Source organism: Lolium perenne, chromosome 6 (assembly GCF_019359855.2).
Source record: "Lolium perenne isolate Kyuss_39 chromosome 6, Kyuss_2.0, whole genome shotgun sequence".
Taxonomy (NCBI): Eukaryota; Viridiplantae; Streptophyta; class Magnoliopsida; order Poales; family Poaceae; genus Lolium; species Lolium perenne.
Genome location: NC_067249.2, coordinates 144,323,235 through 144,349,575, shown reverse-complemented (window position 1 = coordinate 144,349,575; position 26,341 = coordinate 144,323,235). Strand labels below are relative to the sequence as shown.

Below are 26,341 nucleotides of genomic sequence, written 5' to 3'. Positions count from 1 at the left end.
GGATTCCGGCGCCAACGTAGAACCTGCACAACACAACCAAAATACTTTGCCCCAACTTAACAGTGAGGTTGTCAATCTCACCGGCTTGCTGTAACAAAGGATTAGATGTATAGTGTGGAAGATGATGTTTGCAAAGAACAGTAAGAACAAGTATTGCAGTAGATTGTATTCGATGTAAAGAATGGACCGGGGTCCACAGTTCACTAGTGGTGTCTCTCCAATAAGAAATAGCATGTTGGGTGAACAAATTACAGTTGGGCAATTGACAAATAAAGATGGCATGACAATGCACATACATATTATGATGAGTAGTGTGAAATTCAATTGGGCATTACGACAAATTACATAGACCGCTATCTAGCATGCATCTATGCCTAAAAAGTCCACCTTCGGGTTAGCATCCGCACCCCTTCCAGTATTAAGTTGCAAACAACAGACAATTGCATTAAGTATGGTGCGTAATGTAATCAACACAAATATCCTTAGACATAGCATTGATGTTTTATCCCTAGTGGCAACAAAGACATCCACAACCTTAGAACTTTCGTCACCGTCCTGCATTTAATGGAGGCATGAACCCACTATCGAGCATAAATACTCCCTCTTGGAGTTACAAGTAACGACTTGGCCAGAGCCTCTACTAGCAACGGAGAGCATGCAAGATCATAAACAACACATAGATGATAGATTGATAATCAACATAACATAGTATTCCATATTCATCGGATCCCAACAAACGCAACATGTAGCATTACAAATAGATGATCTTGATCATGTTAGGCAGCTCACAAGATCCGGCAATGATAGCACAATGAGGAGAAGACAACCATCTAGCTACTGCTATGGACCCATAGTCCAGGGGTGAACTACTCACACATCACTCCGGAGGCGATCATGGCGATGAAGAGTCCTCCGGGAGATGATTCCCCTCTCCGGCAGGGTGCCGGAGGCGATCTCCTGAATCCCTCGAGATGGGATTGGCGGCGGCGGCGTCTCTGGAAGGTTTTCCGTATCGTGGCTCTCGGTACTGGGGTTTTCTCGATGAAGGCTTCTTATAGGCGGAAGGGTAGGTTTAGGGGCGATGCGAGGGCCCCACACGCCAGGGCCGCGCGGCCAAGGCCTGGGGCGCGCCGCCCTGTTGTTTCGGCGCCTCATCGCCCCACTTCGTTTCCCTTTCGGTCTTCTGGAAGGTTCGTGGAAAAATAAGACCCTGGGCGTTGATTTCGTCCAATTCCGAGAATATTTCCTTACTAGGATTTCTGAAACCAAAAACAGCAGAAAACAGCAACTGGCTCTTCGGCATCTTGTTAATAGGTTAGTGCCGAAAAATGCATAAATATGACATAAAGTATGTACTCCCTCCGGTCCGGTATTCTAGTCCCCTAGTGAAAAACTATTTGTTCCAAAACACCCATGAAATAAGGCCCGTTTCAATTAATGGTGTAACTATTCAGCTCCTACAATTACTCCCAGCCGCACCACATTCCCTCTCTCTCCTTTTTTTAGGCTGTGTAAAACTGTTCCATTGCATGCACATGTGAAAAGAGACTTGCATGGATCGCTGCTGTGTTTGTTCTCTCGCCTTCCTCTTCTTCATTGACTTCACTCACGTTCATATTCCTGGCTTTGTTCACACGAGGAGAAACACATCTGTACCATCATATAAAAGCCACAGCCCCAGCCATGGCAAACCCAATCCTTCATCAACCTAACATAGGTGATGGCCAAGTTGGAGGAAGGAGAAGTCGGTGTGGTGGAGGACCATGCCGTGGAGGAGGTTGACAGCCATGATGTCTTGGAGATGGACGTGGATGAAGTGGTACATGAGCAGGAGGGCGAAGGCGAAGTGAAAGACGAGCTCAAGGCCGTGGTGGAAGTGGTTGACAACAACGTGGTGCTCCAGGGTCGTGCACGCGTCGACGAGCAATTCGCCCGGGCTGAATTCATTCGCAATAACAATCTAGCGCTCACCGAAAGCACCGCCATGTACACATCTACATGTCCGGGCTGCATCTATCCGGCGGTGTGCAGAAGGTGTGGTGTGCGAGGTGAGAACTCAATCTTTCTTTGCATTGGTTGCAGTCTACCAGTGCCAAAGGATTTGCATTCTTGCGATGTTTGCGGGAACCCTCTTCTTTGTGACAAGTACTGGTGCAAGGATTGCGCAACAACAGTCGGGCTTGATAAAGATGGGGTATGCATATGTTGCAATCGCAACCCCTCCAACTATGTAGATGCCAAGCAGAATGTGGAGTTTGTGCCGGATACCCAGGCTTAGTAGTTTATAATTGAAATATTTCTGATCATATATTTCTACTAAGTGTAAGTTGTAATGGACCATGTTTTACATTTGAACTATTTTGGATCCTATATTATTTTATACTCATGCAGCTTGAAATGATTCTGATCATATAATTATCTGCCACGGCATGATAAGATCAAACTTTAAAACTTGGGGCAATGTCCAACCATTACAACTTGAGCTCAGACAGTCCACACATTGCATGATTTACTACAATTTTAGACAACATGATTTGCATTTAGCCACTCTATTGCTGCGTCTACTTACTCCTTGTCAATTGTCAAACGGATTGGCAATTTTCCTTGTCTCTCAAGAACCTTTTTCTTCAAGTGGGGTACATCATAGTGAATGGTCCCTTTCCTGCGTATGATCTCCCTCATGCATGCTTGGTGGCTCAAGAATATCCTACTCCAAATATAAACAAAACAATTATCTAAGAGTCCAGATTTAATGAAATATTTACAAGTACAGAAATATCAAGATGTACGAACCTATTAAGCTTTTCATGTGGGTATTCGGCTAAGGACTGGTTCACCTTCGAAAGTATTTCAGGAAGAGTCTTTGGCATCTTTTTCTGAAACATAGACTGGATAGAAGCAAACCAACCAAGATCCAAAATGTTTGTATCCGGTGAGTTAGGAGGTTGAAAAACCATCCTAATATCCCATCCTCCTCTAGCAGCCTCAGCAAGAAATACTGGATCATCCGGCTGAATATGAGTCCTTGCGTTATCTTGTTGAATGAACACTGTTTTGTACCTGTCACTAGTCGGCCACTTAGCCTTGATAGCAGGTAGCACAAACTTAACTAGGTACTCCCTGATCTTAGCCTTGTCAACGTCCGTGCAAGGCTTGAGCTCCCACTCTCCCCTTTCCCTACAAATGAAAATGAGTTTACATTAGTGCACAAATTGATTAACCAAATGTTGTGAAGAAGGTACTCAACTGAAAGTTGTGAAGAAGATACTCAACCTATTAGCACTTTTCTTTTGTGCTTGAACCCATTCAACATAAGCCCACACCCCAATCTTCCCGTCAAAGATACAGTTTCCGTCGGCATCATATCTTGCTCTAGCCATTGCCGAAATAAACATTATCTTCTGAATATGACCCTTATTCTTAGTCTCTCTCTTCGAGGCTTCCTCTCTATGGCTCAAATATATATTTTCTTTCTTCCTGATTCGAAAGAACCACTTCTCATCAATATGAACTACGTTGAAACCAGACTTGAAAGTGGGATCATCATCTTCGAAGGTAGAAGGCTCAATATGTTGGAGACAATATCCCACGTGTGCCTTCATGTTCTCTTCTGTCAACATGGGTTTTAGTTCACTTGTAACCCTCCTTATTTGCTTCTCTTTTAACCTACAAACATATGAGAAATATTTTTGTTACTCACAAGAATTTTCTCATGTTTTAATCATACATTTTTATGAGATTACCTCCGGAAAATAGTGGTCTTTGGCATGTTCATAGCTGCAGCTAGCTGACGTAGAGTGGTGCGTTCATTTGTAGGAATAGCTTCCATTGCTTCAATGTCCAAGTTGATTTTCTTCCTGCCGCACTTCATCTGCTTCCTGCACTTGACGTTATTTATGCCACCTTCTTTCAATCCCTGTCTCCAAATCCTTGTGACTACCCTCCTTGGACATTTAGCCAGCTCTGCAACCGCAGCTGAAACTCCACGTTTCATTTTTGTGGATGTTCCATTGCGTTGCAAAATCCATGAATATATTTTCCGTTTCACTTCCGTACTATAGTACGTCCTTGTAGGCTTATTTGCCATGACATCTACAAAAATGAAAATCAGATTTCATATGCATGTATGTACTTCGATTTTTATGAAAGATTACAAAACAGAAGTAGGAGTACAGATGATCATATCATGGAGCAAACTTACTCAAATCGATAATAGGGGGCGGATTAGCCTGTACATGTTGTTGGCTAGGAGGATACTCATCGGCGTTCTCAAAATTAGGGTTATATTCTGGGCCGCGGTAGCCCTGACCTGAGGCATTGTTCTCCACACCGAAGCTTCTTCTCTCACCTTGGGCACTACTTTCAGCTTGCACAAACGACGAGCTTCCGATGCCATCTAAACAAATGTACACAATCATCTATACATGCATGAACGGAAATCATCTAGAACTACAACAGTCCACAATCATGTAAACAAGGAATAGGATAGGAAACGTGAATCGATCTAGCACATACCCATGCCGCTACTCCTGCCGTGCTGGAAGAAGGCCGAAGAAGTGTCGATACGGAAGCCGCCGCCAAGATTCAACGGAGGGTCCGCAGTGACGATGCTGCTTGCCCGAGATAACTGCCGGCGACGGCTCAGTCCCACTCGCCGCACGGCCTGAAGTGGCTCGCTTCCGCTCCCGTTCGCTGTCCCTGTGTCGCTCCCACTCGAAGTCCCAGCCGTGGAGCTACCGGAGAAGATGTTGTTGATCCCGCCGACGAGGGAGGAACCGTGCGGCCGCATTAGCCCGACGCGGCGCACAGGGTTGTCCAGGGGAACGACCGGCTGCAGGTTCCTCTGTACGAGTGGCCGCGTGAAGCTTGCTGTCCGTAGCCCAACTAAACCTAGCGGCGGAGGCCGCCGCGCGGAACTACCTTGGCCTGGCGCCATTGTTGAAAAGTGAGAGAGATGAGATGAACTGGAATCGCTGTTCCAATCTATGGACTACTTATGGAAGGAGTTGGGCCATGTTGGTTAAAATCAAACGCTAATTGCGCGCGCTGTTTTGGAATTTTCGAGCACTGTTTTGGAATTTTCGAGCGATCAGCAGAGAAGAATTTGGGCGCGACAGAGAAAAGTCTGGAGGGAGAAGGAAACTCGGAAGAATTTGGCAACTGCATGTCCTAGAATTATGGCGCGAGATTATTTCTCTCTACCACGCGCATGCAGACCCAAAATTTTGGGGTGAGCTAATTAGACGGATCGCATGCCTCCTTAATAGCAGGCTTAGCTGGAAATAAAAACGGCCAATCAGAGTAAATAAGGAAGAGCCACTAATTTTCTACCTTGGTCGCGCTGCAGTTTCTAATAAGACCTGAATACCGGACCGGAGGGAGTATAAAACATGTGAGTATCATCAATAAAGTAGCATGGAACATAAGAAATTATAGATACGTTTGAGACGCATCAAGCATCCCAAGCTTAGTTCCTACTCGTCCCCGAGTAGGTAAACGATAACAAAGATAATTCCTGAAGTGACATGCTATCATAATCTTGATCAATACTATTGTAAGCATATGTAATGAATGCAGTGATCCAAAGCAATGGTAAAGACAATGGTTAAACAACTGAATCATATAGCAAAGACTTTTCATGAATAGTACTTTCAAGACAAGCATCAATAAGTCTTGCATAAGAGTTAACTCATAAAGCAGTAGATTCAAAGTAAAGGCATTGAAGCAACACAAAGGAAGATTTAAGTTTCAGCAGTTGCTTTCAACTTGTTACATGTGTATCTCATGGATAGTTGTCAATACAGAGTAATATGATGAATGCAAATATGCAAGTATGTAAGAATCAATGCACAGTTAACACAAGTGTTTGCTTCTAAGATAGAAGGGAGTGGGTAAACTGACTCAACATAAAAGTAAAAGAAAGGCCCTTCGTAGAGGGAAGCATGGGTTGCTATATTTGTGCTAGAGCTTTTATTTTAAAAACATAGAGAGAGCATAAAAGTAAAGTTTCGAGAGGTGTTTGTTGTTGTCAACGAATGGTAGTGGGCACTCTAACTCCCTTGCCAGACAGACTTTCAAAGAGCGTCTCCCATGAAATTTTTTATTTTTTGGTGACACTCCTTCCAACCTTTGCTTTCACAAACCATGGCTAACCGAATCCTCGGGTGCCTGCCAACAATCTCATACCATGAAGGAGTGTCTTTTATTTTAGTTTTATTTAGATGACACTCCTCCCCACCTTTGCTTTCTCAAGCCATGGCTAACCGAATCCTCGGGTGCCTGATAACCCACAAGTATAGGGGATCGCAACAGTCTTCGCGGAAGTAAAACCCAATTTATTGATTCGACACAAGGGGAGACAAAGAATACTTGAAAGCCTTAACAGCGGAGTTGTCAATTCAGCTGCACCTGGAAACAGACTTGCTAGCAAGAGTTTATCAAGAGGTAACAGCTTTATAGCGAATAGATAGTGAAATAACAGCAGCAGTGGAACAAAGACAGCAGTAGTGATTATAGTAAACAACAGGATTAAAATACTGTAGGCACAGGGATGGATGACGGGCGTTGCATGGATGAGAGAAACTCATGTAACAATCAAAGCAGGGCATTTGTAGATAGTAATAAAACGGTGTCCAAGTACTAAGCAATCCATAGGCATGTGTTCCGTATATAGTCGTACGTGCTCGCAATGAGAAACTTGCACAACATCTTTTGTCCTACCAGCCGGTGGCAGCCGGGCCTCTAGGGAATCTACTGGAAATTAAGGTACTCCTTTTAATAGAGCACCAGAGCAAAGCATTAACACTCCGTGAACACATGTGATCCTCACATCACTGCCTTCCCCTCCGGTTGTCCCAATTTCTGTCACTTTGGGGCATCGGGTTCCGGACATCGATATGTGTATACAACTTGCAGGTAAGATCATAAAACAATGCATATCATCATGAAACAATAACATGTTCAGATCTGAGATCATGGCACTCGGGCCCTAGTGACAAGCATTAAGCATAACAAGTTGCAACAATATCATCAAAGTACCAATTACGGACACTAGGCACTATGCCCTAACAATCTTATGCTATTACATGACCAATCTCATCCAATCCCTACCATCCCCTTCAGCCTACAGCGGGGGAATTACTCACACATGGATGGGGGAAACATTGCTGGTCGATGGAGAGGCGTCGGTGGTGATGATGGCGATGATATCCTCCAATTCCCCGTCCCGGCGGAGTGCCAGAACGGAGTTTCTGGTCCTGAACGGAGTTTCGCGATGGTGGCGGCGTTCTGGATGGTTTCTGGCGACTTCGACTTCCCGTCTCGCATTTTTAGATCGAAACCCTTAAGTAGTCCAGAGGGCGCGTCAGAGGCCTGCCGAGGGGGCCACACGCTAGGGCGGCGCGCCCCCCCTCCAGGCCGCGCCGGCCTGTTGTCTGGGGGGCCTAGGCCTCCCCCAGGTCTGCCCTTCTGGCTCCGTGATTCTTCTGGAAAAATAGGCCCTTCGACATAAATTCCGGGGATTTTCCTGAAAGTTGAATTTCTGCACAAAAACGAGACACCAGGGCAATTCTGCTGAAAACAGCGTTAGTCTGTGTTAGTTGTATCCACAATAAACAAATTAGAGGCAAAACAATAGCAAAAGTGTTCGGGAAAGTAGATACGTTTTGGACGTATCAACTCCCCCCCCAAGCTTAGCTTATTGCTTGTCCTCAAGCAATTCAGTTAACAACTGAGTGCGATAAAAGAACTTTCACGAACACATTTGTTCATATGATGTAAATATTCTCATGATATGGACAAGTACTTAGGCAATTCATAATAAGATACATGCAAATAAGATCATCTAATAGCTATGTCAATCATGGAAAGGTACCAACAAATTAATAATAAGCATCATGAATCATGTATATCAGCAGGATTGCAATGTTCATAAAAGGATATGATAAAGTGGTATCTCGCTTGCCCGTATTTGAACAACAAAACATAAATGCCCAGGCACCTCTAAAGTTCATGGAAAGACTAGAAATAGAGATTGTCAAAGATAAAAGCATCAAAGTTATACCACAGTCAATCACATTTTGGGACAAGCATATTGTAACATCCCAAAATTTTCAAAACAAACAAAATGAATTTCCCTAGTTCCAAATTTTGGAACCAACAAAAACTTTTATTAAATTAAGTTGATACATAGAGATCTTGTTTGATTCTTGTGCTATTGCCATGATTGCTTGTTTAATTAGTATTGAAATACTCTTAAACCCTAAACCTCACATTCTTTTTTTCCATCCAAGCTAAAATAAAATAAAAGAAAATTAAATAAGAAAAAGGCATATGTGCCTATGGCTATATTCATAAAACCTTACCCTAATCTTTTCTACTTTGCTTAGAGGTTTGGAAAACCTTCATACACCTTACCTAGTACTTATCAAACCAATTCCAAGTTGAAACCAACGAAAATAAAAAGAAACTAAAAATGCCATAGAGGCATGTGAGAGTAAAATGCAAAATTGTGAATTTGAGAAGATTGACCCTAGGACTTGTTGTGAATGGTTGGATCACTTCCATATACCATTTCAACACTCAACAACACCCTTCTGGGTCAAGCCTAGTCAAATTTAAAATCAAATTAAACATATGCATAGAAGCATATGAGACACATAGCCATTTCACCAAACTTTGACCTATGACTCTAAACCTTGACCAAATGATGGGAAACCATCTCTCAACCTAATATAACACTAAATTGACCCTAACCCATGCCCAAGTAAAGCAAGGGGAAACAATTTACAAAAATAATAAAATTTAACACCTCACCTCTTATGTGTTATGGCCATTTTTGCAAATCTTTGATCAAGACCTTTTGAAATGGATTCAATGGTCTTAAAATGTTTCTAAACCAATAAGAACCACATTAGAGTCAACAAAAGTCAAATCAAATGGGGAGAAATCAAATAGGGAGAAAATCCCCAAAATTCACTCACATACACTTAGCCAAAATTGCAAATCTTCAACCAAGGCCACCTTTGCTTGATCTATTGTTTGTAAAACTCTTATATATGATAAACAAACACATTTGCATCAAAGAAACCAAAATCAAATCAAAGCAAATCTCAAAATCAACATACATGTGATAATGGTCATTTGGCCATTTTATAATATGTTCCTCACTTTACCCTTCTGGCTTTGACTTTTCTTCAACCAAACTTGGTAAACTATGACCATGTCATCCAAGACCATATGAAGGTGAACAACTTTCATGTTGACCACCATACTTAATGTTGACTAGGTTGACCAGTATAGTTTTGACAAGAGGGGACTTTGAAACAAAGAGAAGATGATCCACTTTTTGAAAACTTGCAAAACCACACCAAATTGACCACCACCACCACCATTCCATCTCTATGAATATATGAATGAGATCCACCAAAGGATTTTCCAAAATTTGAAAATAATTTTCTTTCGGGCAATTCACCAAACACCTTGCAGGCAGTGTATAAACTTGAGCCCATGCTGGATTTTTGGTTGGACCAAGTCCATCTCTGCCCCTCTCTGCTGCCTTGGCACTTCACCTCAACCCTCAGGACCAGTATCAATCCTTGCCACCACTTGCCTTGGACCATTTTTGACCAGAACACAACCATGCCGAGCTCTAGGTCACTCACCATGCCATCCCCTCCTCCTCTCACATCCATCTCCCCTCACCATGTCAGCTGCCTTCCCCTGACTCTCCTGAAGCTGCTCGTGCACACCTTGGACCAAGTTGATGACGACACTGCCCAGTCCACGCGCGCCCAGACACGCCCAGAGGATGCCCACGCTCGCCAGGACGCGCACGGTGACATCCCTGGACGCGACGGAACGCCGCCATGCCCCATCGCCTCACGCCTCCCCTCGCTCTCCCCATGCGCACGTCGACTCACCCCGGTCCCCTCTACCTCACGGACATCGCCAATTGGCCGCGGACCTACTATAGACGACGCCCGCGTCAAAGATCATCCGCCACCGTACTGCCATACTGCGCCGAAGAGGACGACGCGACTACACCACCTCTGGCCTCGCCATGAAGCACGTTAGCATCGCCTTGACGTCGCCAACACCCTGCGCCCCTCACTTGCCCCTTCGTCACCCTGAAACGGCGATCTCGCCGTCGACCTACCCCGAGCGCCACGGCCACCCTTGAACCTATAAAAGGAGACCCCTCCGCGACTGATTCCTCACGCCAATCTACTCCTCTCCCCTCTCTGATCCTCCACCGCTCCTCTCCCAGCCACATCATCGCCGGCAGCCGCCCAATTGCGAGCTGAAGACCCGCAGCACCGCCGCCAAGCAAGCCGTCGATTGCGGCCACCATCCGAGCCGCCGTCTGCTCCATCTTCTTCCTCTGCCTCGACAACGTCGCTACAGCCCGTCGCCGTCGATCACCGGAGCCTGGGAGCGCCGCCGACCTCCTACCTCCGCCGTGCCCGCCGCTGTTTCTCGCTGAGGACGACGACGACGCTGCACCGCTCGATCCCCTTCTGATCCAACGGTCGAGGTTAGCCCATACCGTTTCGGCTGGTTAAGTGGCGCTGACAGTGGAGCCCACTGTCAGGCGGCCCGTTAGCATCGCCAGCATAGCTGGGCCGGCCCAATTAGTTTCCCGCGCGTCGGTTTAGTTTGAATTCGTTAAAAACATTTTTAACCCAATTTTGAATACTGGTGTTGTGTTCAAAATTGCATAAATCAAAATCTACTGCGCCAAATTCGACAAATTTTATATGGTTGGAAAGCCTGTGAATTTATCTATCCAATGCCACTGGATTCAAACCTAGATCTGTTATAGAATTTAAGTGGGAAAATAAACAAGACAGAGACTTTTCTGCCTTAGAAAAATTATTAAAAATCAACCCTTTTGAATTTTGAGGTAATTCCACCTCTCATAATTCACTTTTGAAATACTCTAATTGTTTATGTAAAAATATGATATAGGTTCTGTGTATGATCATGGGCTAGAAGCAAAATAATGGCTATGTAGCCATTACTAGCCCATTTAAATTTTTCCAAATTTAAGATTTTAAATCTATGAGGTGTAGCACCTCATTTAAATCATCTTCTCAAGTTGTATGAAGTAGTGTGATGACCCTGGTTGCTTGGTCTCATTTTTGCTCACTTAAGAATATTAAATGTTTGCCATAGTAGCATTTAAATTGTTCCAACAAATTATTAAATCTTATGGGAGTGTTCTCTCATTTAAATCTTGTCATGAACAATTCAAAATGAGGTAGAGACTCTGGTCATTTAGGTCTCATATGAATTGTTAATGATATTAAATCACTACCAGGTTAGTATTAAATTGTATGAGGTATGGAACCTCATTTAAATCATTTTCTCAAATGATAAGTATGAAGAGGTTGACTTTGGTAAACCTAGGTCATATATTGTTCATGAGAGAAATTAAATCTTAATAAGATAATGAGAGGAAATTATTTCTCTAAGCAATTAAAAGTAACACCTTAATTAGTATGAGAGGAAATTATTTTTCCTAAATAAGAAAACAACACATTTACCCACTTAATAGTAATGAGTGATGCTAGTTTACTTGTGTAAATTATATGATGTGTTTCACTTCATTTAAATCTTGTCCCAAGTACTTTCATATGAAGTTTGAACCCCTGGTCAAATACTCTCACATGAAATACTTGGAGATTTTAAATCATAATAGGCATTATTAAATGGTATGAGGTATCCCTACCTCATTTAAATCATTTTCTCAAATGATGATGATGAATGGTTGAGTTAGGTCAACATAAATTCATGAGTGATGGTTTGAGAAATTAAATCTTATGAAGATTCAATGAGAGGAAATTATTTCTCCAAACGAAAGAGAAACCCTAATTTCAACTTTCAATGAGAGGAAATTATTTTCCTAATGTTAAATAAAGAAACCCTAACATAATTTGAGAATAAATGTTAAGTAGTGATGCTAGATCCTTTGTGTGAGCCATTAAGGCTAATTAAGACTACTTAAGTGTCGTTTGGTGATTGTATCCTCGTATTCGTTTATAGACGCTAGTACCGGAGACTATCCAGAGGAGGAGGTTTTCTACCAAGAGGAAGAGCAAGAGAACTTTGATCACATCACCAACCAAGGCAAGCTAATATTCTTGCAAGCTATTACCAATGCAAGCTAGACTAATGCAAACTATTTTGGTTGCAAGTTTATATTCTTGCAAAGTGCAAAGCTCTATAAGAGCAAGGCACCATTACATTTTACTTTATGAACCTATCCCAAGTTTTTACTTTACAAGCTTTACTTGATTTTATTTATCAAAGTTACTTTTTGATTTATGATTCACTTGGTTGAATTATAGAGTAGTACAGGAGAATCCCACTTAGCCTAGCAAGCTCCAAGATACTTAGCACCCCTCATAACTAGTGGCTAGTGCTCAATATTAAAAGTGACTACTCTAGTTGGGAACTTGTGAATTGAAATGACTTTGAAAACCTTGGAATGATGAGTCATTCTATTGAGAGATTTTGAAGGTGAATATGACTGGTGAATGACTTGGTGAATTTTACAAAAACACTGATGGTTGGGTTCGGATGCGATACCATTCCAATTTTACAAGTACCCCCACAATACCTGAATCTGGGTAAGGCTTAGCTGGAAACTTATGTATTTTAGTATGGGTTCCCTCTGAACAAGCGTCATAGGGGTTATGCCGAGGCTGCCTCCGTACTGGTGAAGTGATGTGAAATGACGTGAAATGAGGTGAATGTCCGGCCCAAGCCCTGTGCAGTTCCTGTGCCGACTGTCTGTCTTCACCGGGAGGCCAAGCTCATGGGGAGAGGTGCCTATACTAGGATATGTAAATGAAAGGTTAGGATTGGTAGTTCGCGTATCGCGTACGATAAATCAGGGCCATTACTCGACGAGCTATTGCAATTGTTGTGGCACAAGTGTACAACCTCTGCAGAGTTAAACCTATTCGAATAGCCGCGTCCGCGGTTATGGACAGTTGGAAAGGCCATACTGTTCCGTCATCAGAACTTTTCCAAAAATATGAATGGTGACTTGTGACTTGAGTTTGAAAGGTGACTTTGACTTTGAATCACAACTGAGTTGTGGGAATGACACTAATGTTCCCACTTGAGTTAAGTTAGGCAAATGAAAAGTCTTGGTTTACTAAAGTGCTTATGAAATAAAACTGGCTTTATGCAAATGAAACTAGAGCTTAGCATCCCCTTCCATAGTTGATAATACTTACCTTAGTATTAGTTTGCGAGTACTTTAAAGTACTCATGGCTTTGTCCCTGGCTATTCAAATGGCCAGACTATGAAGAGGAGTACCGTAACCCGGAAGAAGGACAAGCAGGACGTCTACGACAACTAGGATCACTCTGATGTCAGCTTGCCTGTGGAATAGATGGACTACTACTACGCTACTTCGCTTCCGCTATGTGTTTTGTAATTGATCAATAGATCATCTACTATTGTAATGAGACTGGATCATGTGATCTTTTGTTGTAAGACAATTACGATGTTGTAATGAATGATGTTCTGTGATATCAATCTATTATGTCTCGCAAAAACAATATTCCTGGGATTGCGATGAATGGCATAATAGGCATCTGGACTTAAAAATCCGGGTGTTGACACATATTATACTAAGAATGACAGTTGTGCTCTCAAGAAAGTGCTCAAAGAAAAGATGGTGATACAACATGAAAGTAAAAGATTGACCCTTCGTAGAGGGAAGCAGGGATTAACATGCGCTAGAGCTTTTCATTTTTAAAACAGGAGTAAAACTATTTTGAGAGGTGTTTGTTGTTGTCAACGAATGGTAATGGGTACACCAACTACCTCGCCAACCAGACTTTCAAGAGCGGCTCCCATGAAGGACGTTATTTCTACCAGCAAGGTAGACCACCCCTCTTCTCTTTTGTTTACACATGTACTTTAGTTTTTATTATGAGTGACACTCCCCCCAACCTTTGCTTACACAAGCCATGGCTAACCGAATCCTCGGGTGCCTTCCATCAATCTCATACCATGGAGGAGTGTCTATTTGCAAAATTAAGTTGCTTACTGATTGTGGTGACCCGGCATACCATTGCATGGTGTAGTATGCAAGTCTGATATAACACCAATGAAACACAGTTCCACTAGTATCATATCGCTCAGAGTGGTACAACAGAAACATATGCGGGTCCAAGGCATGTCTATAGAATTACAACATTGACTCTGTTACATAAGATCAACACAACCTCCTACTTTACAATGAGGTAAATCTGCAAATAAACTCCAGAAGAACGACTCGTAGTCTAATCCTATCACGAACTCTATTTGTAGAGTATTTGACTAGCTATAGGGGCTATGAATAGATTCTAACTAAATAGGAGCTAGGTTTAGGAATCTAGTTTCCTTCTATGGCTAAACTAGGTTTTCTCCTTGTTGGATGTGATATCTGACTCCTCTGACAAGGTCCTGTCTCTTGAAGTAGTTGTTGCCTCCTCGGTCTTCGAGTTGCACTGTAGATCCTCCATCGTGGCATCCATATCTAAGCAGGGGATTTAAGAGTGGGATGAGTACGAGCGTACTCAACAAGTTCATTATAGGAAAGAGGTGTTTAATGCACTAGCTATGGCATTAGACTAGAGAGTCTAATACCAATGCAGGTTTTCATAACCATTTCTTCAAAAGGTTGCTTTTATTCAGAAGAACTATGTCCGTCAGCCTTCACCGGTTTACTAGAACTTCATGGAGTTCCTTTCCGGCAGCGTTCGCAGTTTCATATCCCGGAACAGGGAGTGCCAGGTCACGATTCATTACACTCTGCAGAGGTGTGTTTCTTTACCCATAAGAGATCTTAACCTTGGTGCCAACCGAGCCGCGAGCTCGTCCACACTTCCTATGGTGTAAGGCCCGGTATAAGGTCTAGCCAATCATGTTCCTCCGCTACCTCGAACACCCACCCGTTGCTGCAATCTCCGACCCTGGGTCCACGCCGGTCCCATTATTCCCATATTTCAGGGTGGACCCCGACCACGACGACAATGCAGGGCTCTACCATACATTCCTACGCCGGCAGTTGCAACCCATCATAGACCACATTACCGTTGGGACTTCTACGGGTTCCCACCCCTGCATCTTGTCTCTCGAGATCAAGTGCACCCGGTAATGCGCATCCGTTGATGAACGAGAGGTGGAAACACTTTTGACTACTCCGTCCCACTCCGGATCTTATGGTTAACACGGGTATTACGGCACAAGAATCACTGGACGACATTTGTTGTTTAATCCTAGATGGATATAAACCCTTGCAATGGAACCTCCACCATATCAACACAATCCATGGTTCCATTGCCCACCACATAGTCATATTCATAGTTATGAAAATAGTGGTTTTGGTTTTTATGCAATAGTGATAAACATAGTACTTTGCAAGTAATTTGATAAAAATACTCAAATGGTATGAGCAAGTGATGAACTTGCCTTTCTTGACTGCAAGATTATGCAGGCAAGGTCTTCTTTACGCAATAACTCCAAATTCTGAAATAGCATCATCGTCCGGTAAGGACGATGTTTAAAAGATTGGCAAGGATGCAATAATGCATAAGTATGAGATGCAATCGCTCTAAGCGTTACCTAACCCCGATGATTTAGGATTAGTGAGTGGTAATGATTAGTTCAGGGTGTGTTGCACTTTTAGAGTGATTCACAAACAAGGTTCTTATTCAGGGTTGTGTTGTTTTAGAATCATAAGCAGGTGGAAAAGTGCATGGTAACAATCATACACACCTAGGAATAGTAGTTGTATAATAAGTAAAGAGCAGTTGTCAATTTTAATACTATATGGCATGGTTAATGATTCTTTGTTATATTCTTCAAAAGAATAACTTTTGAAGAACATGTTCTTTAATAAAGAACAAGTATGACAATTGGGTTTGTGGGTTGCTATAATTTATTCTGGTCCAAAGTAGTTTATGGGTAAGTATAAGATGGATCACAACATAGTCGGATTCATCAGCAACTAGGCTTGATTGGTTGTACTTAAGCATGAGCAACTTAAGCAATTAATTATCCATGGTTGCTATCATGGTTGGTATACCTTGCTGGTGATAGCTGGTTATTGGCTATAGGTCCTATTAGGCAGGGTTGATGATGATTCCTCATTTTCTTCAAAAGAATAACTTTTGAAGAACATACTTCTCAAGTAATAAGAAGTATTGCAATTAGGGTTGAGGTTGTCTAGGTTTTACTGTTGGTTCTATTAAGTAAGGAGTAATTGGCTCCTAAATAGGATGGTTGATAAGTATCCAACACTAGTAGGGTTTAGTGGAACAGGGTTCTGTAATGTAAAATAGTAAGTATGGTTGCTGTTAGGATTCATGAAAGGACACGGATGTCGCCTAGAGGGGGGGGGGTGAATAGGCGATTTAAAACTTTTACGAGATGGGCTTAACAAATGCGGAATAAAACTAGCGTTTACTTTGTCAAGCCCAAAGCCTATATACTATGGTTCACCTATGTGCACCAACAACTTATTCTAAGCAAGAGTTCACCTATGTGCACCAACAACTTATGCTAAGCAAAACAAGCAAGTATGTGATAGCAAGATATATATAACTTCAAGCACGATGGCTATCACAAGGTAAAGTGCATAAGTAAAGAGGTCGGGTATAGAGATAACCGAGGCACGCGGGAGACGATGATTTATCCCGGAGTTCACACTCTTGCGAGTGCTAATCTCCGGTGGAGAGGTGCGGTTGCTTAGTGCTCCCGAACGCCACAAGAGGCTCACCTTGAGGTGTGGTTGCTCGATGCACACCAACGCCACAAAGGCCTCATCCCAAGATGCGGTACTCACACCACACACCGAACGCCACGAAGGCGCCTCACCTAAATCTCCGGTGACCCTCGCCACAAAGGCCTAGGTCACGGTTCCACTAAGGGATTTCCTTCGAGGCGGAAACCGGGCCTTACACAAAGATTGGGGCACACATCCACAACTTAATTGGAGGCTCCCAACAAATCGCCACAAAGGCCAAGAATCCGTCTAGGGTTCCAAGAACCCAAGAGTAACAACTTTCTTGCTTTCACCTCCACGAATCACCGTGGAGAACTCAAACCGATGCACCAAATGCAATGGCAAGAACACCACAAAGATGCTCAAGTCCTTCTCTCTCAAATTCCAACAAAGCTACAAAAGCTATTGGGGGAATAAGAGAGGAAGAACAAAGGAATTCACAAAGAACACCAAGATCAAGATCTAGAGAGTTCCACTCACAAAGAGATGGATTTGATTGGTAGAAATGTAGATCTAGATCTCCTCTTCCTTTTCCCTCAAATGGATTCAAGAATCATTGGAGGAGTAGAGGGATGTGGAAAGCTCTCAAGGTCAGCAATGGTGGAGAGCCAAAGGAGGAAGAAGAAGTGGGGAGAAAGAGGAGGAAGAAGGCCTTAAATAGGGGCCTCAGATTTCGCCTGCCGTTGGGGCAAAAATCGCGACAGGCCGGCAGTGCCGGCCTTGTGCCACCGGCAGTGCCGGGGTGGCCGGCAGTGCTGGCCATTTTCCACCGGCAGTGCCGGGGTGGCCAGCAGTGCAGGCCTTGCGCCACCGGCAGTGCCGGGGTGCTCCCGGTGGCAGTTTCGGTCCCCCAGTTTTTTTGCCCAAACACCCGATACGAAAACTTTAAGAACTTTTGCATCCGGACTCCGATTTTGATGATCTTGGGCTCGTTTCGAAGCTAGTAACAAGCTCTACAAGATCATGCAGGGAACCATCATAGTCCAGTAAGGTAGGATAGAAATAAAAGACGAAAGGTTTGACCTGTCTAAAAAAGACATACCGGTAAAACCTCCAACCTCGAAAATGCAACAAGTTGAGTTAGGAAACTCGGATTTAGGTGAAACCAATTTTGTTGTAAAGGGTATGACAAGAGCTACCCAACAAAGAGTGAAAAGCTTAAGAACAAGTGGGGTAGGTTTTTCTATGTATTTTAGAGTGAAACCTCTCAATACGAGAAACCGAGAAAAACTCCAATATCAAAAACGCAACAAGTGATTCATGCGGAATCCGTTTTCGATGAACTAGAGCTTGCTATGGAAGTAACCACAAGCTCTACATCACCATATGGATAAGATCCCAATAACAACCAAGAAAGATGATGATGAACCAAACTCGAAAACGCAACAAGTGATCTATACGAAATCCGTTTTCGATGAACTAGAGCTTGTCATGAGAATAAGCACAAGCTCTAAAACATCACATGGATAAGATCCAAATAACAACCAAGAAAGATGATGCAAGGATGCAAAGGTTTGAGCTCTCTCCGAATGATACGATCGAGTTACTCACTCGAGAGCCCTCTTGATAGTACGGCAACTAAACTATAAACCGGTCTCCAACTACACTATGAGACCGGTGAGAAAGAAACCCTATCAAGAGCAAACCTTAAACTTGCGCATTCCACTTGAGCTCGATGATGACGATCTTGACCACAACAAGATGGAACGCCTTTCTTGCTTGTGCTTTCTAGACGAAGTCTTGTAGATTGCTCCCCCATAAACCACCATGGGAGAGCTTCTTCTTCGGCGCAACTTCACATATCCATGATCACCATATGGATGACAAGAGTCAATCAAAGGATCTCTTCGAGATGGCTCATCTTGAACTTGCACTTCAATTCTTCAATCTTCATCATGTTGATGTCTTGAAGTAACTTGAGGGCACACTTCATCTTCATCTTCAAGACATACTTGACACTTGATATACTTCATCAATTTCTTCTTATTGCAACCTTGAAGCCAACATATGGTTCAAGAATTGCCTATGGACAACTCCTACAAATATAACTCAATGCAAACATTAGTCCATAGGGATTGTCATTAATTACCAAAACCACACATGGGGGCTCCATGCACTTTCAATCTCCCCCATTTTGGTAATTGATGACAATCTCTTTGAGAGGGTTTATATAAGGAATTTAAGTAACAAATAAGTTGAATATATAGAGCAAACTCCCCCATAATATATGCATGTGTGAATGATCTTGACTTTCATTGCATATATTGGCATTCAAAGCCTAGTGGAGTTTCCTCTAAATATTCAACTATGCAAAGCAACAAGATGCAATGCAATAAAGGCACATGCTTAAGCACAAAGCAAAGACATAACCAAATTCCCTTAAACCCTCCAAACTTCTCCCCCATTGGCACCAATTGCCGAAATGGGTGAAAAATTTAGAAGGCCAGTATAGTGAGAGTTCCTCCATAGCGTGTGCATTTCTCATAATTTGAGTGGAATCAAATGCGCATATCCAATGACGAATATTCGGAAGGAATCACACTATAGATAGGATCAAAGATTGCAAAAAGATAACAAAGTCAAGAAGCTTCAACAAATGAAGCAAGCAACCAAATGAACCACAAAGAGGATACCAAAAGAAAGATAGATATTATGATAAGATCAAGAAGATTGCTCTAAATAATATGAGGAAGTTTCCCCAAGGTTTGTGCACAAAACTAGACAATTTGCATTGGAGTATAAAGTGCACAAACATGGAATCATCACTCCCATAATATCATTCAAAAACAAAAGATACCAAGTGAATCAAACTCTAATGATCACCACAAGATAGTGCTCTAAATCAAATGAGGAAGCTCCCCAAGGTACATGCATAAATTAAAATGTTGTATTTGAATACAATATGCATAACATGGAATCCTCACTCCCTCATTTGAAACACAAACATTTGTAATAGATCATAGATAGAAAAATAAGCTTAACACTTGCAACAAACAAATAGTTGAGCAACAAGTAAGAGGCACGATAATAAAAGGCTCAACCAAGAGGATATGTGAAAGGCATGATAAAGCATATTATAAGACTATTACAAGGATGAGCAAAAAGCATCATCATAGTCTTCAATGAATTATATTGCTTAGCATGACCAATCAACACGCAATAAATAAATAAAATATCAAAAGGAGATGTATCATCTCTTATGTGTATAAGTTTCACTAAGTGGGCAATATCACAAAGATATTTATCCACAAAGAAACATGCACCCACAAAATAGATACGCAAGAAATATAGCATGATATCCAAGATGAAGTCATGCAATATACCAATAAGAATTTTTGCTTAATAGCATGGCCAAAGGCTCAATTTTATCTTATTGTACATTCATGAACTTCAACCACAAACACATCAAAGATATCACAAATATCAACAAGGGAAATAAGATAGTTGAGATACTTTGAGAGGAGCAACAAGTATCACAAGAAAGGATACCACAACAAATAACTCAATTTGCACTTTCATCGATATTGCACATGTGTGAGCCTTGAGGAATTGATATGCAATAAAATTGCTAGATAGGCATAGTTGGGATGGATGAATCATGAGCATGATTTAGTATACTTCCCAACAAATGCACTCATCTCAAATTACTCACATTCACAATAAAGAGGATTCATTAAGACTTTTGCCAAAAAGCACAATATTTGCAAATCAAGAAATTCATGCCAAGATGCAACCATAAGGTTGGATACAAGAAAAGTATGCATGAGAAGATACTTGTTACCAAGATAGCATTGGTGTGGATGTAGTAGATATGTGTTCGTTGACCATCCTAGCTTGCCTCAAGTTACCATTGAGTCACCACTTATTCCCAAGAGTGAGACAAGCATCCAATGCATATCCATTGTACCTAACACAAAGGGAAAGTACAAAAAGGTCCCCAAACTAATTGGGTCCGAAGTAGTTAGACACACTACAACATATAGGACAAACTCCACAATTCTATGTGCATATAGATATGAAATTGAATTTCATGCACATCTTAGCCAAATTAGGATTTGATGGAGTTTACCCTATATATTGGATCAAAGAAAGTGACACATGACATAAGATATACATATATTAAATATGCATGCACAATACTTTCAAGAGCCAAAGGAAGATACAATTTGGACAAAACACCAAATAAACCAAGAGACAATGGTTGTCCAAATTATATCAAAGAATCAAATCAACACAAGATTGACCAAAGACTTATCTCATTATAAGAAGCTAATTAAACCTAATCACAAAGGAATGAGATAACCAACTCCCAAGAGAGCAAGGTTCCAACAAATAAACCAAACCCTCGACACTTTTTATGATGGCACAAAGTACCAAAAAGAAAATTTTATGTCTCCCAAAACCAAATTTTTGATAAAGATCAAGAGATGTTAAGCATTCTAATAATATAGAAGAGCTCCCCCAAGTTTGGTGCATTATCTAGGATTTTTTATATGAATACAAAATGCACAAAACTAGGATCATCACGCTACCTATATCTTCTAACAATGCTAAGAAAGTTTGAATAGACAACTTAGATCCATAAGATGCAAGGAAGACACATGGGAGTCAAAGCACAACAAATTCATGGCAATAAATAAGGCAATATAAATACAAGAGCCAATGTAGATATGATCAATAAATATCTACCTCATAATTGATTACCAATTGTCCTAGGACAAGAGGTATTAGGAAATATTTCCCGGTGGTAGTTTGTAAGTATACATAAGATCATATTTACAACGAACAAAGCATATGGTAAAAGATAAGAGTTAACCATCATGCAAAGATAGTTTCTTGATAGCTTCATTTAGTCATACCAACATGCAAGGCAATTAATAGTATTCATACCAACATGCAAAGCAATTAATATTATTCATACCAACATGCAAAGCAATTAATATTATTCATACCAACATGCAAAGCAATTAATAGTATGACTTGAAGCACATGGTTTTCCAAAAATGTATTGAGGGACACGTTGGGAAAAACCATGCCAAGAAAAACTTTCACAAATAAGATCCACAAAGATATTAGCAATGAAGCCATTTAAGCAAATTGGAGCTTGTTTGAGCAAACATGCCACATAGGAGAGAGATAATTTACGGTATCAATTCTATGTGACACAACCTCAAATGTTCACATTTTCTAGGCTTGTAATATGCACAAAGCTTATTACTCCCCCATAATGTGATAAGGAATTTATTTTCACAAGAGGCAAATAAGATCCAACTAGAGATATTAATGAACATTAGAATTTGAATTTCTCATGAAGATGACATACCACATAGAGACTAGATAATCTTGCAATATCAATTCTATGTGATATTCCTCATGTACACACATTGTTAGGATTGTGAAATTCCTAAAGGAATATCACTCCCCCAAAATGTTATAGTCCATTAATCTCTCATAAGAGCCATATAAGATACAACAAGATGCAAAGATGCTCCAACATAAACACAAATACATGGTGTGCAACCCAACATGCATAGACTTGATTTCTCAAGAAAAAGCAAGTAGGAAGCACAACATATACAAACACATGTTAGGAACAAAACTAACACATGCAAAGGGGCGAGTAACTTTCAATATAAATGAGTTGAGCACATGTTACCGCAAGGAGGAACATTGAATATATGATAGAAGCAAGATAACCAAGACTTGGCTTGAGATAATATAAATGATGAAGATCCCTTAATTCTTCATGATGTAGCCAAGTCTCCAATGCCCTCCAACAAGCACCTATTGATCAAGTTTTGGATCGTTGGTCCCCAACTAAGTTGGGTCCTAAGAGGTTAGTCACAATAGGCTTGGCAACCCAAATGGTTCTTTTCTTGACACCACTTTGAGCACCAACAAATTTGGCAAACACATTGCCACCCTCATCCTTACGAAGAGAATAAACATCATCAATGGTGATAGAGTTGGATGAGGTACCAATAGTGCAAAAGGAGGAGATGTGACCCTTCTCACGGCATATGTAGCAAGTTCTTTTCTTCTCCTTCTTCTCACTAGATTTCTCCACAATGGGAGCATTGGCTTGATTCTTCTTGGGAAGTGGCATTTCTTCAACTTGAGGTTGAATATGAGTTTGAGCTTGAGGCCGCTTCCCTTTTTGCTTCTTCTTCAAAGGGCAAGATCTAACATGATGCCCTTCAATTTTGCACTTGAAGCAAACAATCTTGGTCGGGTCTTTGACTTGTAATTGGCCCTTCTTAAAATTGTTGTTCTTGGACTTGTTCTTGTTGTTGGAGTTGAATCCAAGTCCACTCTTGTCATTGGGGGATTGTTGCACACTCAACATCTTGTCAAGTTTGCATTTCCCTTCATGACTCTTTACCAAGTCGTTCTTCAAAGAAGAGACTTGGGCCTTGAGCTCTTTGATTTCCTCTACATGGTTAGTAACAACACAAGTACTAGAGGAAGTAGAACCTACATTGTTAGAACAACAAGGCAAGGAAGATAATTCATCACAAGATTTAGCAATACTATGAGTGGCTGAATTACAAGGACTAGCACATGGCAATATAGCATTTTGAGTAGTAGTGCTAGTATCCACATGAGGCTCACAAGGTGTTGCCTTAGATATGATAGCCTCATGAGCTAACTTTAGCCTATCATGAGAGGCTAGAAGATCATCATGGGAGCTAGAAAGCTTTCCATGATTTTCTTCCAATTTCCCATAATTGCAAGTTAGCAAATCAAGTTGAGCCCTTAGCTCAACATTCTCCTTCATGATAGATGCTTCACAAGAAGTAGAGTTAGTAGCACAAGCATCATCACAAGACATATCAAGAAGAGAGGGTAACATAGCATGCTCTTTTAAATATGAAGCTTGTAGTTGCTCATATGACTTGGTGAGGATAGAGTGTTCGCTCTCCAAGGCCTTGTGGGCCTTGTCTAGATCATCTAGATCCTTAACAAGTTTATCATGGCCAACACCAACTTTGAACTTTTCATTTTTAAGCAATTTTAATTTAGCTTTAGCATGGTCTCTTTCTTTAGTGAGTTTAGCAAATATTTCATTTTGAGACACCTCAAGGGTTTGAAGTTGCTCCTCAAGAGAGGCTACGGTCTCTTGTTCTTCTTCAAGATCATTCTTTAAAGATGCTACATCATCGGCATACTCTCGTTCAAGAGCACCCTTTTTATCAATGGTGTTCTCATGCATCCAAATAAGTTTTTGGCTCTCAATAGCGGTAGTCAAGATTTCAAAGAAGTGAGAGCTAGCAATTTTATCTTTGTAAAGAACCTTGAATACACTCTCACCTTTATCGCGTAGAGAGACAACCCAATCCTCTTCTTCATATTCATCCTCATTCTTATCACCACGAGACATATTAGGTTCCATGGTAGGAGGTACCGTGGAACCCTTGGCCATAAGGCATATATGAGGACCGTGAAATAAAGATGAGGAGTTACTTGAGGCTCCTTTCAAGATCTTGTCTTGACCAATAGAATCTTTGGTTTCCTCTACATTGTTAGACACACAACAACTAGAGGAAATAGAATCATTTTTATCATGGCCACAAGACAATGCAAGCATATCATCATTAGATTTTTTCAAGCAACTTACACATGATATGCAAGGACTATCAACACAAGCATGTAAATCATTTCTAGTGCTAGATGTGTTTAAGTCCAAAGATGAACCATTGCAATGAGATATAGATGAAGGATCATCAATAGTAAGCTCAATACCAACATTGCAATTTCCATCACCACTCACCATATCATTACCTTGTGTCTTGAAACACTTTGGTGAAGTGGATGAAGATGAGAACTCATCACGGCCGGAAGTGGAAGCAATACAATCATCCTCAATGATATTGGACACATCATATTTATCTCGAAGCTTTGTCCATAATTCATGAGCGCTCCCAAAAGGCATGATTGAAGAAGTAACTACATTGCTCACAACAATGGAAAACACATGAGAAGCAAGAGCATCGAGACAAGAGTTTTTCTTCTCCTCATAAGATAAATTTTGGGGATCCTTAGGAGAAGAAAAACCCATGTCAAGAAATCGCTCCATGTTCGGGGAAATACCCCGCAAAATATTAAGCACATAAATTTTCCATAGATCATAATTTGTGCCATCAAATATAAACAAGTTATTGTGATCTAATCCCCTAACCGACATCTTTACTCTCAAGGCGGTGAAGCCTAAGAATGAGAGACCTTGCTCTGATACCAATTGAAAGGACACGGATGTCGCCTAGAGGGGGGGGGTGAATAGGCGATTTAAAACTTTTACGAGATGGGCTTAACAAATGCGGAATAAAACTAGCGTTTACTTTGTCAAGCCCAAAGCCTATATACTATGGTTCACCTATGTGCACCAACAACTTATTCTAAGCAAGAGTTCACCTATGTGCACCAACAACTTATGCTAAGCAAAACAAGCAAGTATGTGATAGCAAGATATATATAACTTCAAGCACGATGGCTATCACAAGGTAAAGTGCATAAGTAAAGAGCTCGGGTATAGAGATAACCGAGGCACACGGGAGACGATGATTTATCCCGGAGTTCACACTCTTGCGAGTGCTAATCTCCGGTGGAGAGGTGCGGTTGCTTAGTGCTCCCGAACGCCACAAGAGGCTCACCTTGAGGTGTGGTTGCTCGATGCACACCAACGCCACAAAGGCCTCACCCCAAGATGCGGTACTCACACCACACACCGAACGCCACGAAGGCGCCTCACCTAAATCTCCGGTGACCCTCGCCACAAAGGCCTAGGTCACGGTTCCACTAAGGGATTTCCTTCGAGGCGGAAACCGGGCCTTACACAAAGATTGGGGCACACATCCACAACTTAATTGGAGGCTCCCAACAAATCGCCACAAAGGCCAAGAATCCGTCTAGGGTTCCAAGAACCCAAGAGTAACAACTTTCTTGCTTTCACCTCCACGAATCACCGTGGAGAACTCAAACCGATGCACCAAATGCAATGGCAAGAACACCACAAAGATGCTCAAGTCCTTCTCTCTCAAATTCCAACAAAGCTACAAAAGCTATTGGGGGAATAAGCAAAGGAATTCACAAAGAACACCAAGATCAAGATCTAGAGAGTTCCACTCACAAAGAGATGGATTTGATTGGTAGAAATGTAGATCTAGATCTCCTCTTCCTTTTCCCTCAAATGGATTCAAGAATCATTGGAGGAGTAGAGGGATGTGGAAAGCTCTCAAGGTCAGCAATGGTGGAGAGCCAAAGGAGGAAGAAGAAGTGGGGAGAAAGAGGAGGAAGAAGGCCTTAAATAGGGGCCTCAGATTTCTGCCCGTTGGGGCAAAAATCGCGACAGGCCGGCAGTGCCGGCCTTGTGCCACCGGCAGTGCCGGGGTGGCCGGCAGTGCTGGCCATTTTCCACTGGCAGTGCCGGGGTGGCCGGCAGTGCAGGCCTTGCGCCACCGGCAGTGCCGGGGTGCTCCCGGCGGCAGTTCCGGCGGCAGTTCCGGCCCCCCAGTTTTTTTGCCCAAACACCCGATACGAAAACTTTAAGAACT

General features: G+C 41.8%; 1 protein-coding gene across 1 annotated transcript; it reads right to left on the bottom strand.

Moving 5' to 3' along the window:
- Positions 1-2,550: 2,550 nt before the first annotated feature.
- LOC139832519 (uncharacterized) lies at positions 2,551-4,936 on the bottom strand. The gene is made up of 6 exons (XM_071822294.1): positions 4,516-4,936; positions 4,202-4,396; positions 3,744-4,092; positions 3,274-3,666; positions 2,794-3,177; positions 2,551-2,707 (listed from the first exon to the last, which is right to left on the bottom strand). Exons 1-6 carry the CDS (start codon positions 4,934-4,936, stop codon positions 2,566-2,568), a joined length of 1,884 nt encoding a protein of 627 aa, XP_071678395.1. The 3' UTR covers positions 2,551-2,565.
- Positions 4,937-26,341: the final 21,405 nt, after the last annotated feature.

Excerpts from the sequence above, each read along its gene's own strand:
- LOC139832519 (XM_071822294.1), bottom strand. The coding sequence starts at position 4,936 with ATGGCGCCAGGCCAAGGTAGTTCCGCGCGGCGGCCTCCGCCGCTAGGT. Across the intron at positions 3,178-3,273 it reads CAAAAGAAAAGTGCTAATAG|GGAAAGGGGAGAGTGGGAGC; the intron begins GTTGAGTATCTT and ends TTTCATTTGTAG. Across the intron at positions 2,708-2,793 it reads CCACATGAAAAGCTTAATAG|GATATTCTTGAGCCACCAAG; the intron begins GTTCGTACATCT and ends TATTTGGAGTAG.